The sequence below is a fragment of the Boleophthalmus pectinirostris genome, unplaced genomic scaffold (genome assembly GCF_026225935.1).
Source record: "Boleophthalmus pectinirostris isolate CB_2022bp ecotype Guang Dong unplaced genomic scaffold, ASM2622593v1 HiC_scaffold_6, whole genome shotgun sequence".
NCBI classification, from domain to species: domain Eukaryota; kingdom Metazoa; phylum Chordata; class Actinopteri; order Gobiiformes; family Gobiidae; genus Boleophthalmus; species Boleophthalmus pectinirostris.
Window position 1 is genome coordinate 16,252,460 of NW_026571447.1, and position 20,855 is coordinate 16,273,314.

At 39.3% G+C, this 20,855-nt stretch overlaps 1 protein-coding gene across 1 annotated transcript in view; it reads right to left on the bottom strand.

Moving 5' to 3' along the window:
* Positions 1 to 5,645, bottom strand: part of LOC110171628 (ETS domain-containing transcription factor ERF-like) — a 44,791-nt gene extending 39,146 nt beyond the window's left edge. The window contains 1 exon segment of the mRNA XM_020937376.2: positions 5,016 to 5,645. Within this exon segment, the coding sequence (XP_020793035.2) occupies positions 5,016 to 5,037 (22 nt within the window). The 5' untranslated portion in view covers positions 5,038 to 5,645.
* Between the last annotated feature and the right edge of the window lie 15,210 nt (positions 5,646 to 20,855).

Consider the following 20,855-nt stretch of genomic DNA (forward strand, 5'->3'; position numbering starts at 1 on the left):
GGACGACCAATGGCGTGGTAGTAAAAGTAGGCTCAGTAGACTCTCACTCGACCCCTGGGCACATTTAGCTCTGATGCTGTGTTATCAGTGTAAAAAGTGAAATTTAAATGGGGGCTTTTAGTTTTGAGCACCACATTACAGCCCAGTGCAAAGAGGCCGATAATCCATGTGAGCTGATGGGCAGTTTTCTGTGTCAGACTCTGCTGTACATAGAGGCTGCCCAGTAGGTCTGTCGTGATAACAAATGCTGAACTGTGATATATCGCTGTAAATAATAAATAAACGATAATACTGAAACTAATTCATGCCACTGACAAAATAACAAATCATATTACCAAAAAACTTCCCAGTAGTGCTAAAAAAAGTACACATGCCAAATACTGACCCCCCCAAAATACTGTTCTCTGTAACATATATTGAACGATAAGCCCATATAGTAATTATTGTGACAGGCCTACTGCCCAGAGACAAGCTGGACATGGTCTTTTGCAGCCTCTGGTCAAGGACAGACGGACTAATGGCAGGGAGGTCTATTAGCGTCGACTGGCTGAGCACATTGTTCACTTTGGGCACATTCCTGGCTAAACACAGGCATTTCATCCACGAGAAATCATTTGTCACTGCAAGCAAGCATATCACAACTATCATTACAAATCTCCACATAGGCTTGTCATGATAATTTTGAAGCATGATATTGCTGAAAAATTACAGACGATAAACAAAAATACTGAAACTAATTTATGCTACTGACACAATAATCCAAGAGCAGATTTAAACCACAAAAACTATTCTAAATCTACAATAGTATTTTTAAAAAAATCACAAACTGCATTAAATAAACAGCAGAATGAAACTCTAGTACTTACTTTGCATCTGTAATGAGTCATAAAAATAATACAAATCTTTCAAAAAAAAGGAAATATACCCTAAAAATTGTTCCAGCTTTCATATACTGAACAAAAAGTCGATATAGCAATTATCATGGCCTATCACCACATCAACAAAAGACTGGTATTGCTGTGTAGTAGTTAGTTTGATCCAATAATAGAATATGGGAATAGTATGTATCAATGAAGAACATGGTGGTTGGCTGAATGAGCTAAACTTTGCCGCAAGAGCTGAGGTCATCGCAGCAGCCCACAACAACGTCCCTGTGCTGTGTTAGAAGCTGATCTGTATTTTTAAAGCTGATATCAGACCATAAGTATGTAATGGCTCTGATAAAATCACACTAGAACACTGTAAGAGATCTGTGTAAGTGCGGGGGGTGAACTTGTTTTACTCCATTTGTGATATATAGTGCTTTATGACAAGTGGCTATATTTAAAACTGTAATAACAGCAGACACAGGCTTGAGATAATTAACAACATGCAAGACGTACTTAACTTACCTTAATTGACCAATGTTGTTTAACTTCCCCAAAGTATGGCTCTTACCAGCCAGGCAATAACGCATTCCTCATGTTCAGACTCACAATCAAAGGCCATGCTGAAAATACCTCACCTGATTGGCCCTCGTTTGCACACAGTTTTCTTGTAGAACGTCATCTGCTGCAGGCTTTAAGCATGTTGGCTGAGCCTGATCACAGCAGGACACTGTCCCATAAACCCGGCTGTAAAACTGTATTGGGATAAAGCAGGCAGTGGTTGTGCTGTGGTCAGCACAGAGAGGGAGTTCTCACAGATAAGGCTAATCGCTCTGCTTATCGTCACAGCGCTGGTTGAGATTGAAAGGCATATGCTCACACTGGCTCTCATAAGGCCACATGGAAGAAAACGTTTCATTTAGTCACAGACACTTCTTGTGGTCTCTATGATCTTGCTAAATCACAAGGTGGGACAGTGTTGAGAATAGGGCTAGGTATCATTAAGAAGTTACTGATACGATACATGCCTCGTTACAGAGCGCTTTTGATTCAATATAATTTGAAACAATACATTTCAAAGTGATTAGATATGGTTCAGTAAAAATAAAGGCTACATTATGGCTGTGATAATAAAAGTCTTTGTTAAACCACTATCTGTGCAAAGTGAATATTAAATACATTATCCATTTTAATCATCAAATCATCAAAACAGTGAATATCTGTCACAAAATAATATAGTAAAAGATACCAAATATACTCTTTAGCGATATATTAATACGAGGTTCATACTGTAACAAACAATTAAACAATACTATATATTGATATTTCGATATTTTTGCACACCCCCAGTTGAGAACACATCGCAGTATGTCAATCAAACTAGTGAAGTAGTTAGGTGCAACAATTATCATTAAACACCTCACAATGACTAATGAAAAGTGGGCTCTTTCTTTTCACAAGACGAGCACACAGGCAAAAGTGTGGTCTCTTCACTTGTCAAAGCACCACCAAACTATGAGCTGCTCTGTACCATTACTAGCACAATGAGAGGTCCCTGGCCCCACAAGTCCGTGCACAATCAGCCCCGCAGCCTGCCCCACTCCCACCATTGTCCCATGCCCCACAATGGCTACTCCAGAGCCGGGGGTCCCACCATGCAATTCCAGCGCACAAAGAAGCACACCAGTCCTTATCCCATCAGAAAGAGGTGGATGACAGGGGTGGCAGGAGAGAAATTGTAACCCTTGGGAAGAGATGACAGACGCGCACAAAAGCTGCTCGACCAAGAGTGAGTGAGGTGGTGCTGGACAAGTATGACAGAGAAATGTGTCAAATGTGTGTGCTTGGTTGACTGAGGGGCTCTTTTACAATGGCCCACGGGTAAATAGGGATATGATGAAGGAGACACGCAGGGGACGCAAAGCCAAGTTTCAGACACCTGTGGAGTGGATGCGCAGATGGGCTTGTGCGCTTTCAAAACATAATAACACTCAATATGAATACTTCCAAAAAGGTTAGACAATTACATAAACAAGACACAATATCACTCTGTATGTTAAAGATCTTTAGAATACAGAATACAATTATATATACGAGGGGAGGGACAAAATCTCATACCACAAGATCTCGCAAGACTCTGCATATGTGAGAAAATGTATTTACATCGGCCTAGTTTTGGATTTGACAAAAAAGGGTCAGGGTTAAAGTGCTGGTGAGTGACATTTCCTGAGATGTTGTAGTTCCAAAAAGCATCGCTACAATGACAACTAAATAAAATAAAATTTAATTAAAGTGAACTGAACCACATCTTTTCTTTATAATAAATTATGTCAAAATCTCGTCTGGTCTCAATCTATTGTATTGTGGAAATTGTGTCTCTTGCTATATAATAATCAAGTCGAAATGCAAATCTATCAATTTCCCTTTGCCACTAATTACTGCTTATGAGACAAAATATGAGATTTTGAGTTGTAACAATTAATAATTCTAACAACAACAGTAGTTATTCACGTGAAAAACAGCTTAATTCATTATAACATTAATACTTTAAATGACAATTAAAAGCCCTATATTGGTCTGCTGGTAGGTCTATGGGCTGGAGCTTTCCTTATGGGGCATAATCCTACAGCAGTGGCTTCCCGGGAAGAGGATGATTACATTTTTATCCATACATATCAAAGCCTTTAGGTTACAACCTTTCACATCCTGCAAATGTGTTCAATCCGAATTAGTCACCCAACACAGGTTAAGGGTTAAAACTGTTCTGATTGCTGACATAGAAGGAGGTCAGTGGTGCGGCAGATTACACAGTTCAATAATTCAACTATTTAAAGTAGGAAGATCCGTGCGTTGTTGTTAGATAATAGCTGCAATGTTTACCAACTAGTCCATACTGGCCAGTGAATTACAGCTGAGCACCAAAGCTGTAAGGAGCCTTTGTGAATAAATCTGTTGTTGAAGTCGCAAACATTACTTAAAGTGTGAAAAATGTACTTGTTTAGTGTGAGCAGACGTGTTCACACCAAGTAGAGAACAAATGTACAGCAGGAAAAGTTCATGTTCTTTGCTGAAAAGACTGCAAACAACCAGCCCACAACACAAACGGACCTACACCCCATACCTAAGCCACGATTCAGCCTTCTTAAACAGTCTGTCTGCTGCTTTGACACACTTGGAATAAAGAGACTACTTGTGGTGGGCTGTGTGATGTCATGGCCCGCCACTGCTGCTGCTGCTGCTGAGAGGAGAGGGCCAGTGTGTGGAGGAATGTGGAGACTTTAGAGGGGCGAAGGCTGGGTGCAGTGGGCTTCGAGGGGGGACAAGATGGGGGGAAGGGAGGGGACTATCCCAGGAGGGTAAAGGAACCTACACAGTTTGTCAGTCGCACCACATGGGCCAATGCCAAATGCTTACCAGTAACTGCTCCAAGCGTCAAGCCATTATTCTTGGATGTGACGCTCAGCAAGTATGTGTTGTTTTTGCCAGATGAACCTCACGCAGTTTTAACCCCCCGCGTTTGAATTTGGGTGAAGGGTAGAAAAAGTTCTGTATTACGGCAATCATAAAGTGCAAACTGCAAAGCTGGCACAAAGTAGATCCCACTTCCTCCTTTCTGAATAAATATCGCCTGGACTTCTATACAGGGGAGCAAGAAGAAACTTATGCAAGCATTTAAGGAATTAGATAAACACACGCACACACAGACCTCAGCTGACTACTGGAAACCCCCTCCTTTTCTTCTCTCACTACAGTATGCTGACAGGCCAAGGACCAACTAATTTATGCACAGCTTCTAGGTTAATAATATAATGATCCTATATTAGGCTTGTGTCTGTCCAGTAAGTCCCGTGTGTTCTCCATTTAGAAATATGAAAGATGTTACATTGTGAAAATGGGTTGTCAGGGTGACACAGAGAGGATGTCGCTGTAACAATTGTACAGTAGTTAAAACCACTTCCTCCACAGAGCAAAACCTGCACCAGATTTCAGCATATCAGCATAACCACGCGTAATAAGAACTCCAACAGGTATGGACACATTTGACGTATTCAAAACATGGTAGCGGGGCCAGTGCTAGCGTGACCGAGCCAGCAAACACGCCAAGTAAACAAAAAGACAATGGGGGATGAAAGTCATAAGCGCACTCACCAGAATCTCCAGGTGTTTTCATTCTTCCTTCTTGTAACAGCAACGTGAGGATTAAGTTTGGTGTGACTTCCAAGAATTCCACGAAGTTGCTCGTGGAAAGAAAAGTCACTCTCCTCCTGTCCTCCCAAAGTTCCTCACGAGGAAACCCCGGCAGAAACTCGGGAAAAAACTTTTTATCGCTACTGCTCCAGCGGGGCAGCGTTGAGCTCTTGTGCCGCGGCGCGCGCTATCGTCGTCCGCTCCTTCGGCGCTTTTCTCTCCGACCAAAGCAGCCACACTATAGGCTTTCCCCCGGAGCCGATCCGCGAACACTTCGCAGCTTGTTGTAGCCTTCCGTCCTGTAGATAGGTGCGATATAAAAACTGTTTAAGTTGTGGCGGACAACAGTTCCAACTCGGAGCGTAGAGCTTCTCTAAAACAAGTTGTCTCGCTAAGTGTCTCTTAGCGGTTTACTCCATGCCATCTTCCTCGCTGTTTGACATCTTTCTCCGTCAAGCTTTCCTACTTCTTTGACAGAAATTAACGTTCCGGTTGTGGATCTCTTTCTTTACAGACTTTTTCAGTCCCGACTCACTCTCACGGCTCAAGCAGGCAGCTCTCTCTCTCCTCCCCCCGCGCCTCGCTCCGTCCTCGGGGTGTCGTGTTTCTGCGCAGGCCCGCCCACACTGACGGTGAGGGGAGGGGGTAACGTGGCCAGTCACGCCCACTCACCACGAGCCGGTTCGGGCTGGCGTCACTGCAGCACGCCGCGTTGCCCCGGTGACCGCCACAGCGCTCTCGTGGTGATGGTGATATCACATCCGGATCCAGCGAGAAGCGCTCCACGGCGCTCACTTGCGTCAATCAGTGCCGGCTGTAATTTAGCCGCTTTATCAGAGGCATTATGATGAAGTGGGTAATTAATACAACCACGTCATTTATCATTAACTCTAAAAACAGCCATTTCAGTTTCTCTGTCGCCCCTGCGTGTGGTAGACTACCGTGCTGCGCAAACTTGCTTTCAAAAAGTAACTTTTTTCTGTTCATTACCTGTGCACAGACTCTGGGTTCATCAAGAATGTAACTATGCTTACCTTAAATGTATAAAAAACATCTTCAAAGTTGCATATTACTGTTGATATTTAGAAATTAGTAGATTTTACACTCAAAAACAACAACATCTTAGCCTAATTTCTACAACTTACTTAACAACCGTCTGTGCATAGCATGAGAAGAAAACAATTCCATTACATGTCTTTAGCATTATCTAAAATTTAATTCTTTGAAGTTGTCTATAGCCAGGCCCAATATGCAGAAATCATTTGTAAATTCAGTGTCAGGCAGTTAGACCATTTTTGCATACATGTTTTGAAACAGGCTCCTCCTTTACATGTTGCTGTTACGATGATGACAATATGTTCTTAATCTTACAGAGGGGTGTGTGTGGGATGTGTCATGAGAAGTGAAGTGTATCTCCCATTGGCCTCACTGTGCACCTGGTGGAGCAGCCTGTTCATGTGTGCATTTGTGTGTTGTTGCATCAGCGATTCACACTCTGGCCCATCTTGTCAACAGGATAAGGCAGCAGTAGTAAAACAAAGTCAACATCATGCCCTGACAACCACAGTGGCCCAGCAGAGAGATTTACAAACAGGATTTCTCTTCTCTTTTACGGACCATTCTGTGATGGCCTCAGGAAAGCCACGCTGGCCTTCCTGATAAGACATGGTCCCAGTGTAAAAGGTGCCTGTTGGATCTTCATATTCAGGAAAATGTTGTCATGTCCGCTCGTCTTTAGAGCAGGAAAAGCACAAGAAAAACTTTGTGGGCAACTTGGCATTTTCTCACGATGGCTGACAATGGAATACCAGCTGCGTAAAAGGCCACTAAAATCCATTGTCTTCTACTTGGCCTTTGAGTTTAGTGGATTTAAGAAAGTTTGTAGATAGCTTACTCGTAGTTTTAGCTTCCTGTTAAATGCATCATTTTGAGAACTTTATTTAAATTCTAAAGTTACAATATTTCATTTGTTTACTGCTGTGGTAAGGCAAATTTATTAGGATAGCACAATATGTACACAAAGTAATGTGTAAGTAAATGCTTTACAGAATAAGAAAGACATTAAAATCACAATACAATCAAATCAAAACAAATAGTCATCATAAAATTAACATTAAAAGAGATAATGCACACACAAACATATTCAGAGTAGAGGTCTGTCTCAACAGTCCTGTAGATTCTCATCAGTTCAGTTGTTTTACGATTATTCTGTTGAAAAAGTTATACATTATTTTGTTTATTTCATTTTAAGCTACTTTTGATTTCTGTAGTTCACTTATGAATTACAAAGGGCCCTGTGGACTGAAACATGCCAAATGATACTTTACAGCTGATGTCACCAACATTTCATGGGGGTGTGAAGCTAACTGAAAGCACTACTTTGTTAGAAGCTCTGTTACTTAAGTTAGACTTAATCTGAGCTTTTCTTTTTTCTTTTCTTTCTCCTTTGCTATTGATCTGATCTTTATTTTAACACTGGTTGAGCTGGTTTAGTTGGAACTACAACAGGTAAGCTGATCTCTTACGCAAAATATTATAGTCACAAGCTTGCTAGTACTAGTCAGCAGTTTTTCAGGTTGTCTAGTCACTCACCTTTGTGTTGAAAATCAAATTCCTAAACAGGACCATGAACGCTCATATTGATCATACAGGCTCCTGAAAATGTGTTTAAATCCATTTCAGATTTTTTCTTGAGTTTACAGACAATTATAAAACTTTTGGCAGTGCGCTACCATGGTAACAGCTGAACATTCCACATACATCTACATGTAGAACACCCCCAGCCTGATGTCATTGCAAAGTATCATTTGAAACATGAAATAGTTTGCATCATGGTAAGAAGACTACCATAAAAATCGTTAAACCGTTTCAACATTTCCTCTTTGATAGCTCAGTCTGATTTGCTCTGAAAGCATTGAAAATGAGCATATTATTATTATTTTTATTTATTTGTTTTTCTTTCCTGTCCATTCTTGTTATTATTTGTATATATGTTTTTTGAATGTATATTTTTTATTTTGATATGTTCTTAAAGTGGCTGGGAGGAGTGCTGATATTCAGATGTGTGTAATACTATAATACTTGTAATACTATTATATAATATAATGCACTCTATCTGGTAATGTTAAAAATGTTCAATAAACTAAGCTGGAAAAAAAGCACTGAAAAGGAACGGATGCACTTTTGAAACTCAAACACAAAAGAGATGACATTTACAGACAGTTCTGGCACACAGTACATTCTGAGCAGCGGTAAGCACGACGCAGCATCCTCCTTCTCTCCCTCTAAAACTCCCATAATGGCTCTTACACCTCTCAGCCCCCCTCCCTCCCCTTCCCCTCTGTGGTCCCACTCGTGTACACTGTGTGGGTCTGTTGTCTTTTTACACACCTCCATGCACCTTCACACCAACTCTCCTCACCACCTCATTCTGTGCCTCCCTCCCTCACACTAGATCCAGGTCATTTCAGCATCATTTTCAAGGCTGATGTACATAGTGTGTAGTCAGTGTTATGTAATTCATTCAATTCATTCAGTTCATTCAATCTCTGGATCATCATGCTCTACAACAACCTTGAAAATCTAATAAAATAAAATACATGATATCACATTAAAGGTCCTATATTACACAAACTTAATTCTTGTGAGCTTGTTGTTATCTCCTCAAAAACATACCTGGAGTTGTGTTTTGTTTCATTCACAAATGTATGAGTAATCCTGATTTGTCTGTCTACCTCTCCAAAGCTCAAAATGCTTTGTTCCATCTTGTAATGTCATGAAGTTGTAGTTTTCACGTTAACAGCTAACTTTTGCTCTGTAGAGATGAGCAATTCCAGGTCTGAAATTGTCCAAATGATTCTTGTGAATGTGTATGGAGTTTAAAAACATAATGGAGCACTTCCTGTATTATCACATGACATCACAGTGTTTTCAGTTTGGGAGAAGAACACAGCTTAAATATGCAGGGTTTGTGTGTTGAATATGTGTGAATGAAACAAAGCACAAGTTTAATATATGCCCTTAAATTTTTTTTTTTTTTCTCCCATCTCTATTAAAGGCCAAAAGGAGTTCTGTGAGTTCTTAGTTGTGTCCTCGATTGTGATGACCAAATTGGCATGACCAAAGGGGACCAAAGATTTCTAAATATTCTCCATACCTTTGCTGTCCTGATCTACCATTTTACAACCAAGCTCCATTAAACTGATGGACTGAAACAACACAACCCAGAGATGCCTTTGACGAACTGAACATTTTACACCAGACCCTTGTCCCATTGGTTCCACATTATTTGTAAGTCCCATCCCGCTCTTTTTATCCGCTGTGAGCTTTATGTTGCCCAGTCCGTTCCTAATCAGAGTGACAGACAGACGCCGTGCAGAGAAAGACAGGAGAGAGAAAGGGGAGAGCAGAGGTTTTGTCACTGGGCACTTGTGTAGTCAGTTCACTGTGTTGGATGGGCGCCGCTTTGAATATCTCCAGTTATCTCCATTATACACGTGAACTCTGACCCTCCCCCAACCTCATCTGACACATCCGCAGTGTGGTCGGATTATGGTTTTGAATAAACTACCTCCACAACCCTGGAATTGGTAGTGAAGTAAAATACATGCAAAGAAAATAGATGCGAGAAGCAAGTATACAACTGCATAATAAAAAGTATTTACAAAACATAAAGTTAAATGAAATCTAAATAAGTTTAGCGTCATTAAAGGTGCACTATGTAACTTTTCTGGTAGATTGTGGATTACATTGCCTGTCATTTTTCTCATGGGGACAAGCAGCTGGCAGTTGGGATTATTTGTAATCGTTAGCAACAGGACATACAATCAGAAAAGAATAGCCTTTACAACACTGAAACTGATTTAACTGTCTTTCTATCGTCATTAAACTGACTGCAATGATCACAAGGGAAGTATATCTTAATCCCCGATTCAAGACAATAAACCTTTCCGCTAGTGTGTGAATGGTTATATAATTCAAAATCGTGCCTTGCTAGACAGAAGCAATGTGAGCATGTTCCGCAGAAGCTGATGTCTTTTCTAAGCCAGGATCTGTTCTGACTATAGAACATTTTCCACTTAGCCTCCGTCTATTTTAAATAAGTCTTGGCCTGGAAGGACAGCCATGTTTTAAAAAAAAATTGGAATCAGCATTGCACATTTTTACGAGGATCATGATTACTAAACTATCAAAGCTCCCACATAAAAAGTATGTGGTTTTACTAAAGCACCGCGCATCGTCCAGCCCGGTGCTCCCTGATTTCTTCTGGTCTGTGTCTCTAAAACACAGATGGCCCGAGTCAGAGTAATTACCATGGACAATGGGTGTGGTAGCCCACTAACCAGTGCCACCACAGGCAATGCACACTCACATCCACTGTACACACACACATATACACACACACATATACACACACACATCCACAAGAACACACAAAAACACTCAAGCACAAAGACGCACACACAAGCACGCACACAAGTACAAACACATGCACATACACACGATTTATCCAAGCTAGCACACAGGAGAAGGCCTGTGATTCCTGGAAGGGGCGTCAAACAATCAGCAGAGGTGTAATATGTACACAGTAAATGTGATTAGGACATGGGTATGGAAAGTCACATGTCACTGAATCATAGATCATCACGTCCAAGTTTGTTTGAACTACAAGGGTGCAGATTTCCATGTAGTGATTGACTCATATAAGGAATTCAGTACTTGGCCCAAAGCAAGATGGCAACTGACACGGCTGAACATGTGCTGCAAGGATCAAGAGTACACAGCTGAATTAAGCTAAACATTATTTAAAGGAAACATATGAGATTTTGATTTGACGTTCCATAAACATGACCTTACTGTGTCTCCAGATATCTTAATTACATAAACATAATTTAGTGTTTTGAATCTAATCAGAAAGCAGAATGGGCCTCACATGAGTTTGGGTTGTTAGTTTCAGTGCTGTAATCCAGTTGGTTTAAATCTAAAATGCCTCTCGCTGATCTGAATGGTCTCTACCTAAACCCCAGCACCTGCAGCCAACCATGAATCAGTGCTAGTGCAGCCTCTGCAGCTTAGTGAGGGAATTCTGGAAGTTCTGAGCTTTCACATGAGGCATGGTCTTTTCGGATACTAAAAATGAGAAAAACTTGTATGTGTATTGTTGTTATTGTATGTACATGTAGGTTAAACAAACAGGTAACCCAGGTTCAGTTGAGACTGTAGAAACGTTTTAACTGTAAGAGCACAGGCTGCATGCAGGTCCTTTTAAGATGTCTTGCAGTGCAACATGGCTTTCTTCACTGGCCCAGTGTATCTGAAGTAGATACAACAGTAGCCTATATAAATAATTGAAGAAAATAGGGTTATAAACAACTTCATCTTCAACTCACTGGTGTGTGATGTAGAACTATAGCATTACTCTTGAGGTTTATAAATTCATAAAAATAATAAAATATACAATAATTGTCCTTTTCACATCACTTTTACAAAGAGAAGTCCACCCAGTTGAAATCTGACTGAACTGTAAGAATGCTCTAAATACTATAATTTAATACTATAACCCTGTTTGCAGAGGTCTTATGTGACAGTGTAAAAATGGCATGATGAGTTGCGAGTGAAAGGATGGGGGTTAGATCAGACCGGATGAAAGGAAAAGGCGGGAGCTGCAGGAACAACAAGTGCAGCGGGGTGGCGGTTAAAGCCTCACCCATGTCTCACCCTCTGTGTCACCCTCTGTCTCACCCGTCCAAACAGGCCCGAGCCAAGAGGGACACAGGAGAAGGGAGCAGAGCTGTGGAGAATAAGGAGCGAGAGAAACTAAGAAGAGAGGGACTAACAGAGTCAATGGGCTCTTTGTCATCAAAGAACTTGTTTATTTTCAAGCCTGCCAGTCCAACCGCCAGGAGACACAGCCAGATAGCACTCCCTCGGCCTCTCGCTGGCTTTCTTTCTCTCTACGTACATTCCACAACTTGACTACTGAGTTCTTAATATTTACAATGATGGAAAGAAGTTGCAACAGAAATCTACTCTCAAATCTACAATGTTTCAGTCAGTTACAGGATGAAGTCACTATAGCTTTAACCTTGAAAAGTTGTCCATGTACAGGACAATCCAATTGTTACTACACCTAAATAATGGAATAGCTAATTCATCTGTTATCATAATTTCCATTATTAAATATTACTTGTCTGTTGTAACATAACTGACAGATCTGCCTTTAGATTTGCATTCCCCAAACATTAAGCAAATCTGTTCAAACAATCACTAACTGTTTTATTGATACAAATTGTAATACTGTATTCACAAGTTCATGTTGTTCCTATGGTGTAAAAGTTAAAACCAGCTTATGTTTGTGTTCTCAATGTAAAGTGATGGAGTCAGTAGGAGCATATAGCCTGACTAAACTTGTAGAGGCAAGGACACCATAAGAGCATAAAGGTACTGTATGGTAAATCTCAAAGACCCCATTGCGGTGTTAAAACTCAAGACTTGAACGTGATCTCTCTTTATGTAAATGTATGGAGCGAATGTGTAAAAGTGCGTCAGGGCCTTGACACAGTTTCCCTCTGTCCGTGTTCCTCCTCCCTGCTTGGCCTGTCCTCCCCAGCTGGTATTCACACATGAGTAATGAGATTAGAGTGATGCTGAGGGAGGAGGTGAGGAGGTGAGGAGGAGGTGGGAGGATGAGAGACCCGCAGAGGAAGTGGGGATCATCCGGACAGCACTGACAGATGCAACAGACTTTTTTGTTCAATGTAAAGTTCTAAAGGGCAGATGGGATGGTGTAAAAATGCAGATATTACAGGTAAAATGCACAGATAAGTAAATATATTTTTTTAAATGGTATACAGTATGACCAAATTGTTTGTAAAGAATTGGCAGATAATATCCTTTTTTCTTTCTTTCTAACTTTATTTATTAAAATATTAGATTTATTTTGTAAAATACCACCACATCTATTTGTATAGTAATATCCATATTAGCACCAATGTTTTTTCTAGGCTGCCTGCATTTTCTGTGTGACCGTATGTCATTCCCAGTTTGTCCCCAATCAGGGTTTGTGTGTTAAACATGTGTGAATGAAACATAACACAGATTGAGGTATATTTATGATGAGGAAACAGCATCATAACATAAATAAGAAAATAGTGTAATAATTTTAAGTGAAGACTTAACATAATAACATTAATATTGTAAATAGTGGTTATTACTGATTATTAATATCACAAAGCCGCTGTCAGTATTGGTTTATTGCTTTCATATAGGACCATATAAGGCAAAAACAGGGGAAAAAATGGGTCATACAGTCAACAAAACCCAGTCTGAGCTCCACAGGTGTCACCACAACAGTTTCATTTCAATTATATCATCTCAGATCTGACTCTCTCAAAAGTTTGGACCCATACAGCAAACTTCTACTACATGCAAAACCCATATACAGTATTTACCCACAGCTTAGAGCAAGTTCGCGGCCACTTTGAGAAAACCAATGGGGATTTCTATTTTCATCTGCAGAGTATAGACCGACACAGCACACTCACTCTTTCTGTCACATTACCATGGCAATGAGTGAGCTATTCGAGAACAAAAAGCTGCCTTTGCGGTGCTGGGTACAGTATGGAAAGCAACGCGCAGCCATTGCAAAAGTATATATGTGAAAAAACCCGTGCAAGGCCTCAAAATTAGACTGTACCAGAGACCAGGTGTGGAGTCTGTAATGTAGCATACAGACTTAGGCTTACAGTTCGATCCACAAGGGAAATTATTTGGGCATTATTATAATAGCAAAAGAGCAAAAATATACATTGTAATAATAATAATAATAATAATAATAATTATAATGCATTTTATTTATATAGCATTTTTCTAAATACACAAAGACACTGTACAAAGAATACAAAGAGGAGGAGGTATATATTAAAACAAGGTTATCAGACAAGACAAAAAAATATAGTATAATTTAAAAGCAGGTTAGACATTTAAAGCGGTTCTAAATAGATGGGCTTTGAGCAGCAAATTCAAAATAACTAGCAAAATAACAAGGGATTGGTGTCAAATACGGCATAGTTATATAAATGTATATGTACAAGTAAAAAAAAAAAGAAAACAAGACAAGCAAGTAATGAAAGTGCAATAGCTCAGTTAATTTTGCATCAACAGGTCGACACTGATGGACAGATCGGCAGGGGAGGGAAAGGGGACCTTATGCACAAACTTTATTGATTCACAAGGGAATTATTTGGACACAGGAGCTCGCACATCCTTATATATTATAATAACAAAGAGGACGTGTATAAAAAAAAAAAATAATATATATATATATATATATATATATATATATATATATATATTATTTTTTTTTTTTTTTTTATTTATACACATACATACAGTATATATATGTTACATACATACATACATATTTACAGAAAAGAAAGTAGTAACAGTAGCTCAGTTAATTTTGCATCAACAGGTCGAGGCTGACGGACAGATCGGCAGGGGAGGCGCAGGAGGACCTTATGCACACCGGTGATGAGAGTGGTGCCAGTGTCAGGAGCACAGGAGAGCTGCTATGCCTGGCTCTGTGACAGCAGCTATATTGAGCCCAGCGTGTGTGTTGACACTGTCTCCCATATCTCACAGAGGAACAAACTCTTCCTATTGGCACAGGTCGGAGCTTTCTCTGTCCATCTTTACCCCCTTCCACCACTCAGCAGGCCACTTATACAACCCTGTGTTCATCGTGTAGGCTTTACATGTAGTGCCATTATGCAGCTGCTTATTCAGTTATCTTTATGACAGAGGCTCACTTATGTTCAGAGTGTGAATCGATCTAGAGTTCCAGTTTACATATGTTTGTTGATTATTCAGGTTACAATATCATTTTAAGAATAAAAAATATATATATTTTGACAGTATACGAGCAAAAAATCTGTTTCAATTCAATTTAATCTTCAAAAATGCATTTTATCTGGCTGCTTGTCACTTGACTTTATCATCCAGAAAGTTAAATTATGAAGCTGGTCAAATGAGAGCCTGATTCTCTCTTAGACTTTGTGAATTAAAGTAATTTAGGGTTTGACATTTGTTTGGTCACAGTATAATAGTAGTAGTATAAGAGAGTCATTGTTAAATTGTAATTTTGCCTTTCACAATAATTGTAACAATTAACAATAAACAACCTGATTCTAGTGCCATTATAAATCTAAACTGAAGTTACAAAGGCTAGGACCACTATAATTGCTACTATTACAATTAAAACTATCACATCAAATTTGCCACAGAAATACTAGTAGTACTAGTTACTTCTACAAACATAGTCCCTCTTATTTTCAGCAGGTTGTGAGTTGTGCATAAAGTGGCAATCATTATCACAAGTAACAATTAGCAGCTTACTAGAGATCATCTTGAAAATCATTACCAACTGCTCTGCTTTCTGTTGGCTGTGATTTGAATCAACATGATTTGAACTATTGATTCAGCAAAACTGTGAAATTCTAAAATTCCATGCCCTTTTTTATAGTCAAAAGGTCACAAATAAACTGCTGATACACAACCAAATACGTCAATGTGGTTTTTGCAATTCAAAGTGAAGTAGCAGTGACCCTAACACTGACTCACACCACAAGTTCCTGTGCAACACTGGCCAAAAGGACGTGATATCATTCTTTGCAATCTATTCTTGCAAAACAGAAGTTAATGAGTTAAATACTTTTGACAAATGAGCTTCCTTTAAAAAGTACACTACACCACATTTAAAGGAACCAAATTATGCTATTTTCTGATCTGTGTTATAATGTTGTTTCCATCATTAAAAACATGTTTGGAGTTGTGTTTTGTTTTATTCACACAAACCCTGCATATTAAGGACTGAATTCTTCTTTCAAACAGAGGCCTTGTGATGTCATGTGGTAATACAGGAAGTGACCCTCTGTGTTTTTAAAATCCAATTCACTAGAAACATTTGGATAAATTCAGACCTGAAATTGCAAATCTCTACTGAACTAAAGGTTAAAGGTATCTGTTAACTTGAAAAGTACAGCTTCATGGCATCACAAGGTAGAACAGAGCATTTTGAGCTTTGAAGATGTAGACAGACAAATAGAAAAGGACTACTCGAACATGTGTGAATGAAACAAAACACAACTCCAGCTTTGTTTTTGAGGCTGTAACAACATTCTAACATGGCTAAAGCTCACAATAGTCAATTTTAAGTTATGTAGGATCTTTAATGTCATACTTTTAGTTCCACTTCAGGTCAATTTTGATTCAATTTTTGTAATGTATAACTCACATAAACCGTAATGTTAGACAGCCACTTTCGTTTATATAAAAAATCGGTGTCTACTACTTGTTAATAGGAACCTGTCTTATTAAAACCTTTCCGTTTTCACAATATCCTCCACATATTACAATATAATTCTACAGTGCCAGGATTGGTGGCAATTTTGATTACATTTCCTGTAACCATTAACAGCTCCCATGTGCCCTGTTATATAGCCCCAAAGACCTGAGGCAAGTTTTAAAGCATGAATTCACATGTTAAGCCACGAGATGGGTGACTTACCGGATGACATTTGGTGCTACATTCATGCTCCCCGTTACAAGTCATATTTGGGGGATATTTTTGAAACATTTAATTTCACAGAATCAGGCTGAGCATCACAGCCTCTCCCTGACACATCCTGAGAGCTCACACCAGTCCATGCCTTTCGCACACACACACAGGCACACACACATGCACACACACACGCACACACACACACAGTTCTTTCAGCCAAAGGGCAAACCGGAAGGAACTGGTCCAATCTGGCCACTTCTAGCCAACAACTTCTGGCCTACAATTAAATGTATGACAATTTGCCCTTATGTAATCAATAACCTTATGTCATGTCAATCACTATTTCCTCTTTGGGTTGTTCCTCTTTGCCCACCTCTTGTATTTAGCCGAGATATATTTGTATTACTACATTTCTATGTCTTATTTTCACTTGTACATATTCATTTGTATAATTAAGCTTTATTTGACACCAGTCTCTTGCTATTTTTTTTCATATTTCGAATATATTATTATAATTTATGGTAATGGTAAATGGTCAGATTTTTGCACATTTAATACATTTCCAACTTCAAGGCACTTCAAGCTCTATACATCAAGGAACCACTCACCCATTTGCACACACATACAGACACTGGGGGCAAGGGGGGTTAAGTGTCTTGCTCAGGGACTCAACAACAAATATGTGGGAGCTGAAAGCGTACCGCCAACCTGTGGGTCTATCAATAATGATTTGAGTCAAGAGCCAGATTCAAACCGTCAATCTTTGGATGAGTGGACAAACACCCTACCAACTAAGCTACTGTCACTGTGTATATTGTTGCTCCTTATTATTAAAATATATTGTGACCATGTTCAAACAATTTCCTTTGTGGATCAATAAAGTTTGTCCAAGTCTAAGGCACAGTCTACCCCCATAACCTCCCTAACCCAAATCCAAACCCCATGGAGCGTGCTTGGAGACAGCAGGCCTGTAGGTGGTTCAAATGTGTCATACATTACATGCCAGTGCAGGGGAGGACTGACACAGAGCATGTGCTGCACTTGCTCGGTTTGATGTGCGCTCGCTGCCCTCGCCCAGGCACCGCTGTGGGTGGCATAGCTATGTGTCATAATCACCACCATCCCAGCTCCTCTCTTACAAGCGTCTGTGCGTTTATCTGTGCGTCTTTTTGTTGTTGTTGTTGTTTTTGTGGGTCCTTGTGAATGTGCGCGCTCGTGGGCTCATTGAGAGTGGGTGCCTCCGTGCAACAAGTGCCACTGATTCATGTTTTCTGACCGCTCGATCTGCACACGGAGCTTTGACGATTTGGTTTTGCATCATACTGGTCCTTAGGATAATTTTACAGAAGCGCTCAAGTGTGGACTAATTGGATGTATCAGAATGAATCATAACAAGTGCCTCATTTGAAAAAGTACACGGAAAAAACGTCAAAAGAGCAAGAGCAAATTTGTGTGTTCTGTACAAGACACAGCGTGACAGCTAAATTATATGAAGCATGTGAAATCAACAAGTGAGTGAGGAAATGCATTGTTACATGATTATTAACAATATCCAACACAATGCAATGCAAACTTACAAAATATACTTAAAACTTTCTGTTATTTAAACTTTCTCCTATTTATTTTTTGTTACAATATTTCTGTTAAAGGTCCTATATTGTGCAAAATTCACTGTGAGCTTTAAGCCATATTATAACGTTGTTACCTAGTAAAACAAAGTTGGAGTTTGTTAAATTCATACATGTTTGTGTAACTGCTTATTAGTTTGTCCGCATCCCCAAAGCTTTTCATGTTGATAGCAAACTTTTTACCTTTTGTTCAATAGAGATGGGCAATTCCAAGGCTGAAATTACCCAGATGATTCTAGTTAAGGTGTATGGAGTTTAAAACACAGTGGAGCAATTCATGTATTACCATTACCATGACATCACGTGATAAAACAGAGTGTTTTCTATTTGAGAGAACTCTCAGAAGATAGTGTAATATGGGTCCTTTAATGTACAAATGGAGTTATGCACTTGCTTGGTTTGATGTGCGCTCACTGCCCTCATGTTTACACATTATGTGTAAAATAACTGTACAGCTCCTATTGTATACTTTAAATTATTTCTTTTTCTACTATATGACAGTACTGTGTAACACAAATAATGAAACTACATCATTTAACCAACATTATTGGGTCCCGTACTATCTGCCCATGAAAAGTCAGGTAATCACAGTCTGCTATCTTCCACTACCACTAGTCATTCATAGCCATATTATTATTCTATGAATTTTATTTGCTGTCACCCTCCTCCAGTAGAACCATCTGCCTCCTCAACTGTTTCCACAACCACAAGTTTAGTTGACTCATTTATGATAGCAAATAATCTACTGATATTACATACCAGTTAACTGTGTAGGTCACTAACACTGAACATAAAGATCCCTTATTTTGCACTGTTTTTTGATCTCTGCTATATAATGTTGTTTCCTCATCACAAACATACCTGTAATCGTGTTTTGTTTCATTTACACACGTTTAACATACAAACCCTGCATATTTGGGAGTTTTCTTCTCTCACACAAAAAAATTCAGGAAAAACTCCAACGTGTTTTTAAACTCCATACACATTCTCTAGAATCATTTGGGTAATTTCAGCCCTGGGATTGCCAATCTTTCCAGAACAAACAGTAAAATAAGATGTTAACTTAAAAAAAAAAACTACTGCTTCGTGACATCGCAAGGTGGAATAGAGCATTTTGAGCTGTGGAGATGCAGACAGACTAATAATAAAGGGTTACTCAAACATCTGTGAATGAAACACAACACAACTCCCGGAATGTTTTTGATGATGTAACAACATTATAACATGTTTAAAAGCTGACAATAGCCAGTTTTGTGCAATATAGGACTGTTATATAGCAGTAAAGTAAAAAATGTGCTTTCTTTTGCTGAGTAAAATAGCTGGAGTAGGGACAATGTGTGTTGGGCAGTTGTGTGTCATTCAGTGGGTGGACAACATTCCTCCATGCCCACCACTGCTGCAGTACATGACAGTGTGTAGTGTTGTGTGTGGTACTCTCCATCTCTGGAACAACGGAGGAGGCACTTGGTCTAAATGACTGTCACATCCTTATCACTCCTTTGCGCGCTGATGGTAATTTCCGCTGAGGGTTGCATCCAGCTTCATTCAGTCTTTCAACATTTTATTGACGATCTGAAACAGAGAGATGACAATGGAGATATAAAAGCGACCACAAAAGCATCTTAAAAAGTAACATATGAAAGGGTAATATTCTTATCTATGTTATAATGTTGTTTCCTCATCACAAACATACCTGGAGTTGTTGTTTGTTTCAGTCACACATGTTTAACACACAAACCCTGCATATTTATCCTATGTTCTATTCACATACAGAAAACACTCTGTTCCACCTTGTGATGTCCTGTGATAATGCAGGAAGTGCTCTATTGTGTTTTTAAACTCCATCCTTCACTACACCTCCATTTGGATCATTTCAGCCCTGAACTACAAACTGCTGAACAAAAGGTAAAAGGTAACTGTTAATTTGAAAACTACTGCTTCATGACATCACAAGGTGGAACAGAGCATTTGGAGCTATGGAGATGCAAACAGACTAATAATAAAAAAAATTTCAAACGTGTGAATGAAACAAAACACAACTCTATGAATTTTTTTGATGAGGTAACAACTTTCTAACATGGCTTAAAGCTCACAAGAGACAAGTCTGCAATTAATGTTGTTTACCTTTTTCTTTTAAGAGCAACTATGTACAAAAAAGGATGGATTTAAGATTTACAAGTTTGGCTTAGTTTTGTACTAACAGTAATGTGGATTCAATAGTCTGTATTTTTGGATAAAAAAATAATGGTATTGAGGTAAATAAAAACATAAAACACCACAATGAGAATGCTCACTGTTACGTGATATTGGAAAGTGCTCAGGGTTGGGCCTGGTCAGTTCTTTGAATGCGAGGCTGCTGGAAATATGAAATGCTGCAGTGGGTCAGCAGTGGTTCTCATGGTACTGTTGTGCTTAGGTAAGACTTTGTCTATGTATGAATTTGGAAAGCGAGTGTGTGAATAGTGATGGTTGGACACAGATTGGCAGCCTTGTTCACGTCAGTCTACTCCAGAGCAGCTGTAGCTACAATAGTAGAATTAATAAATGACCACAGCATTGTTCTTTAAGCCGTCAAACTGGGACCACCATCAAGGTCACTAAATTATTTCTGGG